This window comes from Belonocnema kinseyi, chromosome 3 (genome assembly GCF_010883055.1).
Source record: "Belonocnema kinseyi isolate 2016_QV_RU_SX_M_011 chromosome 3, B_treatae_v1, whole genome shotgun sequence".
Classification (NCBI taxonomy): Eukaryota; Metazoa; Arthropoda; class Insecta; order Hymenoptera; family Cynipidae; genus Belonocnema; species Belonocnema kinseyi.
In genome coordinates this window covers 30,864,007-30,878,695 of record NC_046659.1, presented here as the reverse complement: position 1 = coordinate 30,878,695, position 14,689 = coordinate 30,864,007, and the positions used below count along the sequence as shown (strand labels likewise).

The 14,689-nt window shown below is 32.2% G+C and overlaps 1 protein-coding gene across 2 annotated transcripts in view; it reads left to right on the top strand.

Annotated features, from left to right (window-relative positions):
• The first annotated feature begins 11,560 nt into the window (after positions 1-11,560).
• Positions 11,561-14,689, top strand: part of LOC117169020 (pyrimidodiazepine synthase-like) — a 29,634-nt gene continuing 26,505 nt past the window's right edge. The window contains exons 1-2 of one of the 2 annotated variants that reach the window (XM_033355075.1): positions 11,561-11,711; positions 12,191-12,296. In XM_033355075.1, the coding sequence (XP_033210966.1) occupies positions 11,693-11,711; positions 12,191-12,296 (125 nt within the window). In that variant the 5' untranslated portion in view covers positions 11,561-11,692. Of the gene's footprint in view, positions 11,718-12,190; positions 12,297-14,689 lie in introns of both variants that reach the window. The other variant, XM_033355074.1, reaches the window with a different exon arrangement.

Genomic DNA, 14,689 nt, shown 5'->3' with positions numbered 1-14,689 from the left:
CTGGCTTTAACGTTGAATAAGTATGTAAAGAAAAAATGGTAGGTTAATGGAAGAGGTATCATTTTAAAGGTGCAAATTTTGTACGTTAATGAGCCGAAAAGTAATATTCCAAAAAATTATTTGTAGCTTACAGATCTTAAAATACGATGAAAAGTGAGGAAATTTGATAGCTTTTAAAAACAATGAACTTTGAAGCATAGTTTTTTATAGAAAAAGTAACAGAAAAATCTGAAAAAATTCATGGTTGTACATTACACATTTCTGAACAGATTGTCGTAGAAAAATTTCCAAAATATAAATAATTGTTCGTTTTTTGTGAATAAATATGCGAGCGCACTATCATCAGTTCTAATGAAGATAATGAAGTGATTTAAATTGTAGGCAAAATATAAATAATTGTTCGTTATTTGTGAATAAATATGTGAGCGGACTATCGTCAGTCCCAATGAAGATAATGAAGTGATTTAAATTATAGGTAGTTAGTTGAACTATCTGTAATAATTTACAATTTGAAGGAAGTATGCGCTTCTTGTTGTCTTCGTACAAATTGCGATATTTGAAGTCAGTTTTTTATATGGGAAAGCAAGTGCGAGAGCCCAGCGTGGTGCCGTTTTTTCAGGGGAGCGGCCTTGGTTTTCCCCAACACAGGGAAAGGGTTTGAAGGCCAGAGTGAGGCTCGGTGGCACAAGTTGGGTAGGTCGGGCGGAGGAAAACCGAGGCCGATCCCATGAAAAAACGGTACCACGCTGGGCTCTCGCACTTGCTTTCCTATATAAAAAACTGACTTCAAATGTCGCAATTTGTACGAAGACAACAAGAAGCACGTACTTCCTTCAAACTGTAAATTATTACAGATAGTTCAACTAACTACCTACAATTTAAATCACTTCATTATCTTCATTAGGACTGAAGATAGTCCGCTCACATATTTATTTACAAATAACGAACAATTATTTATATTTTGTAAATTTTTCGACAGCAATCTGTTCAGAAATGTGTAATGTGCCACCATGAATTTTTTCAGATTTTCCCTATTATTTTTTTTATAAAAAACTATGCTTCAAATTTCACTTCTTTCAAAAGCTATCAAATTTCCTTACTTTTCATCAGATTTCAGATCTGTAAGCTACAAATAATTTTTTGTAATATTACTTTTCCGCTCATTAACGTACAACATTTGCACGTTTAAAATGAGACCTTTTTCATTAGTCTACCATTTTTTCTTCACATACTTATTCAACGTCAAAGCCAGAGGACTCGAATTTTCTCGCCGAGATAGTAGGATGAAATGCGCAAACTGAAATTCGCTGGCGTGCGCGCGCTCCCTACCGATAGAAATCTCGGAGTGGTAATATAATGTTACTTTCGTATTCGTCAAGAACCGGGCGGACCGAGTTATTTACAGTAGTTGGCCGTCGCTAACCCGACTATCCTTTTTTAAATTTTTCTTCAAATTATTAACACTTTGTTTTTAATTTATGAATTTTCTCATCATACTTATTTATAATTATAACTTATATACTAATATAGAATTTTTTAATTAAATTAAAAAATGTTGTCGTTTTTTGGCGTATCTCATCCCATTTACGAGAAATGTCGTGTTAATTCCAATTTTTAGCATTTATAAAAAAAAGTTAGTTATTTGCAATCATCGAAACCCGTAGATTCTTAATTATTATGTTTTAGACTGTTAACTATGAAATTTAAAAAAATCTATTTCTAAATTTTAGTCCGAAGCCTATCTGCTTGTTATTTATGATCGTATTTTTATTTCAATTTCGGAAAGGACACTTTAAAGCCTTTCAAACATTTAAACGAGCTACCTGGACCTTTAAATATATCTACCTGAGTGACTGCGGAGAATTTCTCAGAACTTCTTAGAGCCTTGAAAATCTTTAGCATATACTCTAAGATTTCTATCGGTAGGGCAGTCCTCAAAAGTACTTCATTAAAGAAATTTGATTATTTTAATTTAGCAGAATTTCCTTATTCAAATCGTAATGTATCCTGTGTATTATAATTTTTCACGTAATCCTATTAAGGGACTTATCATTGTCCTAAAAAAACCACTTTACCAATTTTAGGGTTGTGATATTTGATATTTCACACATGATATCTCCGTGTAATTTACAAATTTATGATCAAACAGTTTTTTCACTTTTAGAACAGTTTCAAGCTTACTCTAGAGGATGTTTTTGGTTTCGTTCACATTTTCACAATGAAACTTAGAGAAATCTCATAGCCGAAATATTTCGAAATTGAACTTAAAAAAATAAATCTTAAAAATTAAGTGTCAATCAGTTTTTATAATATTTTAGAGCATTAAAGCATTTAAGTCTTGTGAGAGAAAAATATAGAAATACTTTGAATTTGGGTTGATTTCGAATAATGATAATCTTATACAAGACGCTTTAAAGCTGTCCTAGGAACACCCTTACGACATTTTTTTCTGGATATCCTTTCAAGACATCCTTAAGACGACGAAATTCCAGACATAGGACCTTTAAAGATATCCTCAAGCCGTTCTGATAACATCTTTAAGATATACTTTATAGGGCTAGATTAGAACGTCTTTATCACGACCTCATAACGTCTTTTTGTAAAAGCCTAAAGCCGTCCACAAAAATATGTCTTTAAGATGACTTTAAGCCAAGTGTGCCCACTACCCAGCAAACATGGTTACAAAACAAATTTGTAACTGTTCCAGAACACAAAAGAACGTGTTCTAGAATAAGTAAGTAACAAGTTACGAACATGCGAGTAACTATATCATCCCCCATACACTAGAACAAATCTGTAACAGTTCTAAAATGCTGTGACAACCGATCTGTAACTCTTCTAGAACTTCGATATAACATTGTTATAACATAGTTCTAAAATAAACTTGAAACAAATATTATAGAGCGTCTGTGATCAGTTTGTCCTAGAGCAATCCCATAGCCACTGTTACAGAACAATGCTGTCACATAGTTCGAGAACAATTCTGTCACAATTTCGTTACAGTGTTCTAGAACACTGTTAACTTTTTGTCCTAGAACACAGAAACGTGTTTGCTGAATGGGGTGTTTAACTTTCAGCCAAGTTTCAAAAAGAGAATTTTACAAGAAAAAAGTCGATTTTTTAATAAAGTATCGGGATTTTCAACAATATAATTGAATTTTTATTTAATGAAGACAAATTACACAGGCTCACAAACAAAAATTTTCTGCACGATACAAGCGACTAGGCGACTCTTATGGATTTTTGAGCCGCTGAATCCGAATATGGCCTCAGAATTTCTCCTACATGTCTGAGTTTCCCCCTAGATGCAACAAGTAGGGAAAAGTTTAGGGATTTCTGGTCACACAGGCCATACAAAAACTTTGTCTGCACGAGACAAGTGACTAGGCTATCTCTATTGGATTTTGAGCTGCTGAATCCAAATCTGACTTTAGAATTTATCTTACGCGTGTCAGTTTCCCCCTAGATAAAGAAAATAAGGAAAACCCTAGAGACAACTTACACGTTATTTTTATAATACCAGTATACGCGAAAATAGGCACATCGATATTATATTCTTAGGTGCAAATACTTTTAGAAACCTAATTTGTACACAGAAATTCTTCAATGTGCCTTCTATTTCCCCTAACTTGGGTAATTCTAGAGAAATTGAAGGGCTTTATCAGGTTATATAGATTTATACGGGGAAAAATAACAAAAACCTAATATCCTTTACAGTTTTGCGTGCAAAATCAGTCACTTGCCCCGTGCAGACTTTTTTTTGTGGGCCTGTATGACCAGAAATTCCCTAGGCTTTTCCCTAAATTTAGCATCTAGAGACAAATTGGAACAAGCCCAAAAAATGTGGGGTTCATATTTACATTTAGCATGCAAACCTGCAAAGTATAGGGCATTTTTGTTATTTTTTCTCCGTAAAAATGTATAAAATATGAGAAAGACCTTCAATTTCCCTAGAATTACCCAAGAAAGAGGAAACGAAAGGCACACTATAGAATTTCTCTGTACAAATTAAGTCTCTATAAATCGCGGCAATTAAGAATATAACATCCATCTCTATTTTCGCATATACCCAGATAACAATTCGTGCGCGAATATTACGCGCACGTCGATGCGCGCTTAACAAGCATGCCAAAAGTCATCATGTTCGCCCACATTTTGTGATTGTAACTGAAGAGCGTGCACAAGGTGTGGCACAATGCGAGCATGTTTACAATAGACCTTTTCATTTATGAAAACGACATTACGCAAGCGCGAAAAATATATAACACTTCCGTGTAAGTTGCGGTCAATTTTTCACTGAAACGTATGTGGTAATAGTACAGATTAACGAAAAAAACTATTTCGAACAATTAAAAGCTACAAAATTTCCCAAAAAAAAAATGTCTAATATACGAGGAGAAAATCCATTTAAAAGAAAAACGGTTGGTGCGCACAAGAAGTGCTTTTTTGGAAAGTGCAAAAGTCACAGTTTGTGCAAGTCCTTCTTGGAATGCTATTATTATTTTGTTAGATTTCCAAAACCCTGCTTAATATTTCTATAGGGTGACATTCCTGGGAGTTCATTTAAAATACATATTAAAAATTGCGCGAAATACAGTAAAAGTGATATGTGGGTGATGTTATGTACACGCAGAGACGAGTACTTTTCAAGCATGAAGGATGTAATTTATTAAATAATTTTTATTAATTAATTACATGTCATTAAATGTGATTTATTACATGATTATTATTGCACGAATTTTCAGAGAAAAATGTTCAAACTAAAAAAATCGTATTTGCATTTATTTCGGTAATTTGCAGTCTAGGTGAATTTCAAAATTGACAACCCACTTATAATGATAATATATCAATTGATTTTCAACTGCATTTCTTTAAAAATGCTTGATCAACCTTTTTATTTTAATTTTTTATTATTAAAATAATTTCACTTTTATGCAAAACACTATTTTTCTACTGTTGAAACCTTTCGACTATACGCAGTATAAACATAACCTGCATTCCACATACCGGTCAATAAGTTGCTGCTTTTTCCCTTTGTTACATTGTTTTCTGCATTTTAGCCACCTTTTCAACTGACAAATGGTATTTTTTTCACCTTTTTATACAATAATTCAGCACCCGGAACATCATTTTCATTCACTTTTACATTAAAATTAAGTACGATTGTGTACATTTTACTAAAAATATGTCCACAACTATTAAATGCCCACTAACTAAGTGTCATGGCGGCGCCTAAGCTTCCGCTCTTAAATGAAAAGCACTATCACCTTGTGACAAATTTTTCAGCGTATACATGCGCGCAACATGAGTAGCCAGTAGATACACAAAGTGTTTAATTTATAAATTAATAAAATTGATTATTTAATGCTTATAAAAGCTATAAATTGCCTTTTTAATAAGGGTGCCGTCCTGTAGGTGTAGCGCAACAAATTCACAAAGCAAAATATCATAGATGTGAAAGAGATAGAGAATCTATATTTTTTGTAATCCTGAAAGTGAAAGAGATAAATAGATTTGCCCGTCTCTTTCACTCTCGCTTTACGCCGCCATTTTCTGTGCACATGGGACTGTGCGGAACTAGCCGGCTAGCTACCGGCTAGCCCATTGACTTTTGCAACATTGCAACGCGTCAGTGTGTACCGGTTCTAGTTTTGTGAGAATCACGAAGTACTACAAGGATACCGCACGCCATATATAGCTTCCCTTAAGTGAAAATATAAAATTATAAATTGTCGTCTGCTATGGAGTATCGAGTGTGTTTCTAGGTTAGGTTTGGTTATGTCAATCGTCAGTTGGTGTCGCGAACGCAGTGATAATGCTTGTATAATTTATACAATTATATGAGTAATGTCATCAAAACAAGAGAAGGAATATAAAAACAATATAACGCAAGTATAGATGTTGAGGATTTTGCGTCTAATACCTCTCTCTTTCTGTGCCCCACTACCCGATTCACAACCCTTACAAAAACAACGCGACATTGTTGTATCACTTATTATATAGGTTCTTAGAACTGACACTTTGCACAAAAATTTTTGCCCACTAAACAAAAACAGTTTGCAATTGCACAACAGCATTAATAGGTTATATTTATACCGGTTCAAAATTTATATCACATGTTCTCGTAGTTCGTAGAATTTCGACAGGAAGCGCTATCATCTGGGAAGAAATTCAAATTTGAGGACAGACGATCGCGATGGTGGGCTTATTCCACCATCCCCGCTACAGGCGTGCTATTTTGTTAATAAATTCCGATACATTTATTTAATTCAACCTTTTTATTTACCTCCTTTAATATAAATGAATAATTTTACGATAGTAAATCCACGCGCACCGAGTGTTTGCTTCATTCACGCACGCGAGTGCCTCGCATGGCGAGCGTCGTATATGCGCCTACATGGATGGCGCATCTGAGTGCTGATCGGAACGCGCGTCGCGCGGATTAATCCGCGCACGTGCCTCCACAGTGAGCGCATCCTATGCACCAATTGTTATCTAGGTACTATTATCATCAAAATAACGTCCAGAATATTCCTAGGTTTTTGCCTATTTTCTGCATCTATGGGAAAATTGAGACGTGGCCAAATTTAAATGGAAACGGTAAGCACTCTGGGGAATTTTTGTGTATAAATTCGAACTTAAGGAGTCGCAACACATAAGAATATGACACCAGTACGCTTATTTTTCTGTATACTGGCATTAGAAAACTAATGTCCAGAATAGCCCTCGTTTTTCCCCTATTTTCTGCATCTTGAGGAAAACTGATACGTGTAGGAGAAAACTGAGACGTGTAGGACAAATTCTGAGGGCATATTCGGATTCAGCGGCTCATAATCCATAAGGCTAGCCTAGTCACTTGTCTCGTGCAGACAACTATTTTTTTGTGGGCCTGTTGTATCATCTAAATTGTTGAATTTTGAACTAGAATATTATGTACATTTTCAGCAAAAAATGGACAATTAGATTTTGAACCAAAACAATAAATTTTGAAATAGAATTATGAATCTTAGACTTGAATAGTTGAATTATAGATATATACCAAAAACATGAATTTTCAACTATAAAGAACAATTTGCTACAAAAAAAGGAATTTTTTACAGATTTCTCATAGTTTTAAATAAATAGTTAAATTTCTGGATAAAAAATATCTATTTCGAACCAAATACTTGAATTTTTATTTAAAAACAAAAAATACAATTTCGACTAAAAATATATGTAAGTTAAATTTTCTGGTAAAAATGTAACTATTACCAAACAAAAAAAACGGCTGCAATTGCAGAATAGGGGCGTCACCTATTTTTTAGCTGGAAAAATTGTTTTCTTTTTATGTCGACGAAAAAAAATTCTTTTCAACCAAAAAAGAAACAAATTGGCACTAAAATATTTAAATTTGCGGTAAAAAATTATTTTTCTTTCACAGAAAAAATAAGTTTTCAATCAAATAGCTCATTTTTCAACCAAGGAAATTAATTTTCATTAAGATAATAATTCTTCTATGTCAAAAATAAATTTTTACGTTTTATAATTTAATTTCAAGAATGAGATTAACTGACAAATAATTATTTTCTGCAAAAACACGTCGATTTTATTACCAAAAAAGTCACTTTCTTTTAATACGTGAATTTTCAATTAAAAAAGACAAACTTACATCCTTATTGTTAAATTGTTAATTAGAAACGATCAATTTTCCAACCAAATTGGGACGATTATATTGAAAATAGAAACAAATAACTTTTAACCAAACTGATGAATGTTTTCAACTGAAATTCTAAATCTTAAACTGGAATAGTTGAATTTTGCACCCCCCAAAAAAATGAATTTTCAACAAATGATATTAATTCTCTACAAAAAAAGCGATTTTTCCACAATTTACAATTTAAAAAAAAACAACTTCATTTTTAAATAAAGCATATCAATTTTCAACCAAATAGATGAATTTTCATCCAAAAGAGATAAAATTTCAACCAAAAATTGAATAGTTGAATTTTCCGTTAAAAAACTGATTCTTAACATAACAAAAACTGATTTTCAGAAAAATAATTAAATTTTCAACTAGAATGATTAAATTTCTGGCTGAAAACTTCATTTTCAACAATGTATTTATATTTTTAAAAAGAGATAAATTTTCAATTAAAATAAATCACACAACAAAATAAGTTTTTAACGAGTCTTCAGCTTTTAACTACATCTAGATGAATTTTCAAGAAAAAAAGGTAAATTCATAAAGAAAAATGCAAAAAAATACATTAAAATTCAAAAATAATTCCTTTTTGAAATCCTACTTCTACTCTAAAAACTACTTGAAACACTTTCTTTTTCGAAAATTAGGAACAAGGTTTTAAATTGTGGCGAATTTTGATTTGGAACGAAGATTTTTTAAACTCCTTTCTTCTAAATCACAGTCTTAATTCTTTAAAAAAATCCTGTTCGCTAAACGCAAAATATTTTTTTTAATTGCTGAAGTTCATTATAAACATCATTGAACACAACAGAGCAAAAAATTGAAAAATCAGTGAATTTTGACAAACAAATACTTCAATTACCTACTAAAAAATATCAGGTCATAATAAAAAATTAAATAGTAGAACTTTTAGTTGAAAAAATGAATTTTTTACAAATCAAATGGATTTTCAACAAAAGAGTTAACTTTTCAACCTAAAGGATAAATTTTCAACTAAAAATGATGAATCTTTAACTGCGATAGTTGAATTTTAAGCAAAATAGAAGAGTTTTTAACTGAAATAGTGAATTTTGACTGAAACAGTTGAATTTTTAACCACAACAAATTAATTATTATGAAAAAGATAAAATACTCACCAAAACTTAAATAATTAAATTTTAAATTTTAAAAATTAGTGATCAACCGAATAAATGGATTTTCCATAAGAACTATGAAATAATTAATTAAAACGATTAATTTTTAACTGGAATAATTGAACTTTTTACCAAAAGGATGAATTTCCAACTCAAAAGATACATTTCTATAATAACAAAATCAATTTTCAACTAAAAAAAAAACACATTTTTAAACAAAAATTGAAATAAATCAATTTTAAAACAAAAATTAAATGTTCAACATAAGAAATGAATTTTTATTTAAAATGAAAAATTACTTTTTAACCAAAGACTTTAACTTTCAACCAAGTTTCAAAAAGTTAATTTTACAAGAAAAGAATTCGATTTTTTAACAAATTGTTGAATTTTGAGTTCGCAAATAGTAGCCGACAAGATTATTGATTGCCGGCTACTTTTCGCGGAGAGAAAAATACGAAATAAAGCAAATTACGTATACAGACATGTAAACACCTTAAAATATAATTTTCAAGATCAAAACTGATCAAAATCGTGTTAGTAAAAAGAAAATTCGAAATAATCGATACTCAAAATAAGTTAGGGTTCTGTTCATATTCTAGGAGTGATATGAAAAACGAGTGGGACTGTTGGATAGGTGTGAGGGTTTGAATGATGGTGGGTGTCACCGAATGCTAATACTAACACTCCAAAAAGTTGTATGAGAAAATCCATAACAAAGGTTGTTTATAACAAATAAGTACCAAGAAAAACTTACAATAACGGTAAAAATAAATTATTATAAAATAAATAATTCTCAAATCCGAGAGTCTAGGTAAACAATCTATTATTCGATTAAATTACAAGAATTATGTACAATAAAATATATAAGACATTATTTGTGACTAATCACAGGAATTAATTCTACCCTCGCCACAAAAAAGGTTGACAAGAGTTAGGGGCCAACATTATTCATGTGACCAATCACAGCGATGTCTTCCCACCCCCATGAGGCGTTGGAAAAGAGTTAGCGGCGCGAACTTAAATTATTTCTTTAAACAGTCGCAAGGGAACCTTCCCGTCCCCACAGGGCGATGGAAAAGGGGTAGGGGTGCGACCTTACATTATTTCTGTGACTAGTCACAGGGATGCCTTCCCGCCCACACGAGGCGTTGGAAAAGGGGTACGAGTGCGACCTTAAATTATTTCTGTGACCACTTACAAGGGTGTCTTCCCATCCCCACGAGACATTGAAAAAAAGTTAGGGGCGCAAGCTTAAATTATTTCTTTGACCAGTCACAAGGGTGCCTTCCCACCCCACGTAGCATTGGAAAAGGGGTAGGGGTGCGACCTTAAATTATTTCTGTGACCAGTCACAAGGGTGCCTTTCCGTCCCTACAAGGCGTTGGAAAAGGGGTACGGGTGCGACCTTACATTATTTCTGTGACCAGTCACAGGGATGCCTTCTCGCCCAACGTAGCATTGGAAAAGGGACAGGGGTGCGACCATAAATTATTTCTGTGATCAGTTTCAAGGGTGTCTGCCCGCCCCCATGAGGCATTGGAAAAGAGTTAGGGGCGCGAACTTAAATTATTTCTTTGACCAGTCACAAGGGTGCCTTCCTGTCCCCACGAGGCGTTGGAAAAGGGATAGGGGTGCGACCTTAAATTATTTCTGTGACGAGTCACAAGGGTGCCTTCCCGCCCCCACAAGGCGTTGGAAAAGGGGTACAGGTGCAAACTTACATTATTTCTGTGACTAGTCACAGGGGTGCCTTCCCTATCAAAATAACTCCTCAATTACATGACCTTACTCTAAAATACGTAAAAGTCCCTTTTGTATGCATATAAACTTCGTAAATAAAAAATGTAATTTTTTAAAGTTTAACACTGAAAATTATATTTGCAGGTGTTTTCATGTCCAGGTTTGTAAATAGGGCATCAACATACATCAGTATACGATTTAAAAAAAATATTTAAAAAAATGAAAAGGAAAAAATCCGGCAACATGCAAACTTGCCGGCGCCGGCAGGCTAGCCACTACGTATTTATTATATACCTATTTTTACCACAAAAATTCTTTTTGTGGTAAAAAAAGGTAAGAAAAACTCTTTTTGTGGTAAAATGATTAGGAAAAAATATACTTGATTTTGAAAATCTTCCAATAACTAGGTGCAAAATAAATTACTGTAAGAGATTATCAGTAATAAAATTTGTGGATTGTGCGAAATTATGTACAGACGTTAAAAATAATCAAGACAGGCTTAATATTATTTGTTTTCGCCATGCATACATCTTTTATTATTATAATTTATAATAATTAGGATAACAAAAACATTCCTTTAGTTGACTTTGTAAAATTGGTACAAATCATTTATAATAATTTCAGTATTAAAAAGCACAATAGAAGAGAATTTGCAAACTTTCCTCTTTCTCTCCAAAATCGACAGTATGAATACTATGGGATTATAATTCTTCAAATATGTTCCAAAGAAGGATTTCAAATTTTTTAATAACACGCTTTATCGCATGTTCATAACTCTTTATAAATACAAGTCACATGTTTCTGATTTTCGTTGTAGCTTGCTACCGTTATTTATAATACTGTTTTCGAGTTTTCTCTGCAATTCGCACCTGCAGCGTTACAAAATTCTTTAAACTTCCCGCTGGAAGTCATTTAAAAAATGGATGTTGACTTACAAATCCCTACGGGCCATTTGATTTGTTAGCTTTATTTAGTTGCGCGTGGCGAGACCATAGTTTGTTGGATCATGGGTAAACGTCAATGTGGAAATAAACGTCAAAGAGTAGAGTGGAATTATCAAAAACTTTCGCCTCCAATTACTAAATAAATTATTATATTCAAACGCCGTTTAAAAACAAACGAAACTACGGAATAAAAAATGAATGCGAAACACTTGAGTAAGGGTAAGAACTGCAATTAATATTACCAGCATAATAAATATAGCCGGGTATACATAGGTAAATTCCCTAGTAATAGTCACCTTAAGCCAAATTGGAAAATAAAAATTCTTATAATTGTATTTAAAACAAAAATCTAATTTTCACAAGGGACTTAACTGATTGAAGCAGATATAAAAAAATTCAGTTTTGATCAGGTAACATGATATTTGATTGTAGTCAATTTTTACTCAAGATTACAATCAAATTGTGCAAATGCGTTAGTTACCGTCAGACACGTAACCAAGTATTATTACCAGAAAAGTATACTAATTTGATAAAGGTATAGTTAAACTCACTTAAAATTACATTTATCGCACGCGTCAAGAGCGAGTCTTGTTATATGATACTGGGCCATTTGCCTATCACTAATGCAGTGACGATTACCAGTGCATCTTGTTATATATCTTTCCCAATGATAAACCCATTTTCTTGTGTAGACTCTACGCCACCACCTCTCGTGCCTGGAAAATTGCGTTTGTACACCATGAGATTTTGTCCTTATGCTCAAAGAATTCATCTTGTCCTTGATGCAAAAAAGATCCCGTAAGTATTTACTCACGAACATTATTCCATGCATGAATATATCATTTAGTTTATTTTTTAATAATCAAATATAAATATTTATCCGTTAAACTGTCTCCCATAAGACACACTTTATTGTTGCATTCAATTGCCTTAGAAATTTTTCTAGAAATATTTCGTGTAGATGCATGTGTATGCGGTAGTAGATTTCCTTAGCATCCGGGCCAGTAAACTAATCCGAACGTTGGCGCTCCGAGCAGAACGGTTGATATTTGCATTTTAATGCATGGGGAAAAAAAGCGTAAAATAATAAAAAATGTTGTAATAAAAAGAATTTTTGTTAGAAATAGTAAGCGTAACAGTAACTAATTATTCTAAAATCGTCACGGAAACCAGTAGCTGAATGATGGTAAAATTTAATATTTGGATCAGCAATTTGAGATTCAAAATTGTATGTTCTATCATAATTTATTTGGTGTTTTTATTGAATAAAATAGTATTTAAAAGTTTATAATTGATCTAAATTACATAGAATTCTTATTTCTATACCATTTTTGTCAAAATTAACAATGATTTAAATATGTAAATCCTCAATTATGAATATTTATTAAAATAAATAAATTAATATAATATTTTGTTATTAATTCAGGGTGGCCCTTTTTATGTAAGAAAAAATTTTCCGTTATTTCCCGCTTTTTCCAGGTTACAACAAAAGCTTGGAACTCTTTTAGCTAACATTTTTTCAGTTTGAAATTATAAAAACTAAACTGCAAATAAAAACACTTGAAGTGGAACTCTTTTGAATTTTAAGCTTTTAAAATTAAAGCCGACAATTTTTTAAATCGAAACAGTCAATAAATAAAATTGATAAACTTTTATAAATTGTACTTAAGTAAAATTATTCTAATTTGAGGTACTTACAAATTAATAATTGTTCAATTGTTATTCATACATGAAAATTTTTTATGAAATCTATTTTAAATATTCTCTTAAAATTATTATTTATATAAAAAATAATTACGCACTTTTATATTTTGTTTTAAATTTTTTGGAATGTTATCAAATTTCAAATTGTTTTAAAAATTCGAAGCCTTTTTTCAAATGATTCTATTTTTTTCCAACCCTTTTATTAAAGCTTGGAAAATTATAAAGAAATCATTTAAAACAAACATGCCCAGATAGGGAAAATTCCAGACAGGAACACATGTTCAGCCTCCACCACTATTTCGGCTCTCCTCTTCGACACAAGCAGCACCGCAGATACGAAATATCTGTCAGGGTGCTTGGGGCGTCTAACTTTTTAATATAAATTTGTAATGTTGACTAGAATTTTAATTATTTTATTTCAGTATGTTTACATTTATTTTCAATTAAGCTTATTTATTATTTTCAATATTAACATAATGGACAAGGTATATATATATATATATATATATATATATATATATCATACCATTAAGGGCATGTGACACAGCCAAATACCTATATTATCGACTTCACTTTATTAGCTCACTGAATATTTTTTTGAACCTAAGAACTTTTTTTGTAAATATAATATTTTGTGCTTTGTACTTTAACGTAGTTTTCTTTCGGTTCTTACATTTCTCAAAGTTTGAGACCGATATTTTATGTATATTAAAAGTTCGAACGTTCAAAAAATGTCGAAGTTCAGAAAAAAGATAAAATCATTTTCAGTGAAGTTCCTACCGAAATGCAGTACCTAAACGTACTTTATTGTACTCTAATACATTTCTCAAAGTTTCAGCTCGATATTTTACTTACAAAAAAGTTCTTAGGTTCAAAAAAATATTCAGTGAACTGATAAAGTGAGGTCGACAATATAGGTATTTAGCTGTGTCACATGCTGTGTCACATTTAAATAACACGTTTGTTCCGCAACACAGCTCCGGCATAGGTTGCTGATCAAGTTCTCTATCAGTGACCCCAAATGAAGATCCACACAAAGTCGTCATGTAAGGTTCCCCACTTGGGTCCATTAGTATACAAGGTCTTTGTTTCAGGCGTCATTCACTTTACTGACACTCTTTTTATTAACTATTCGTCTCCATATTTTTCTGTCCTGACATACGTCTTGAGCTTCTTTTATGACAATGCATTTTTTCATGCAGGCTCGCGTGTTTCTGTGGCTTGTTACATCTCTTCTAACTAGGGTCTCATTCACACATCCTAACCATTCTTTCCGCGGTCTGCCTCTGGACAAACTTTTATTTACTTTACCTAGATACACTTGTTTGGTTAATCTTTCATTTGGCATTCTCTCAACATGCCCGAACAATCTTAACCGATTTTTTTTCCGTGGGTCTACTAACGTCTCTTCTGCACCACATTCTTTGAGAATTATGTCGTTACTCACTTTGTCCATCAGAGTTTTCCCGCATATCATGCGCAAGAAT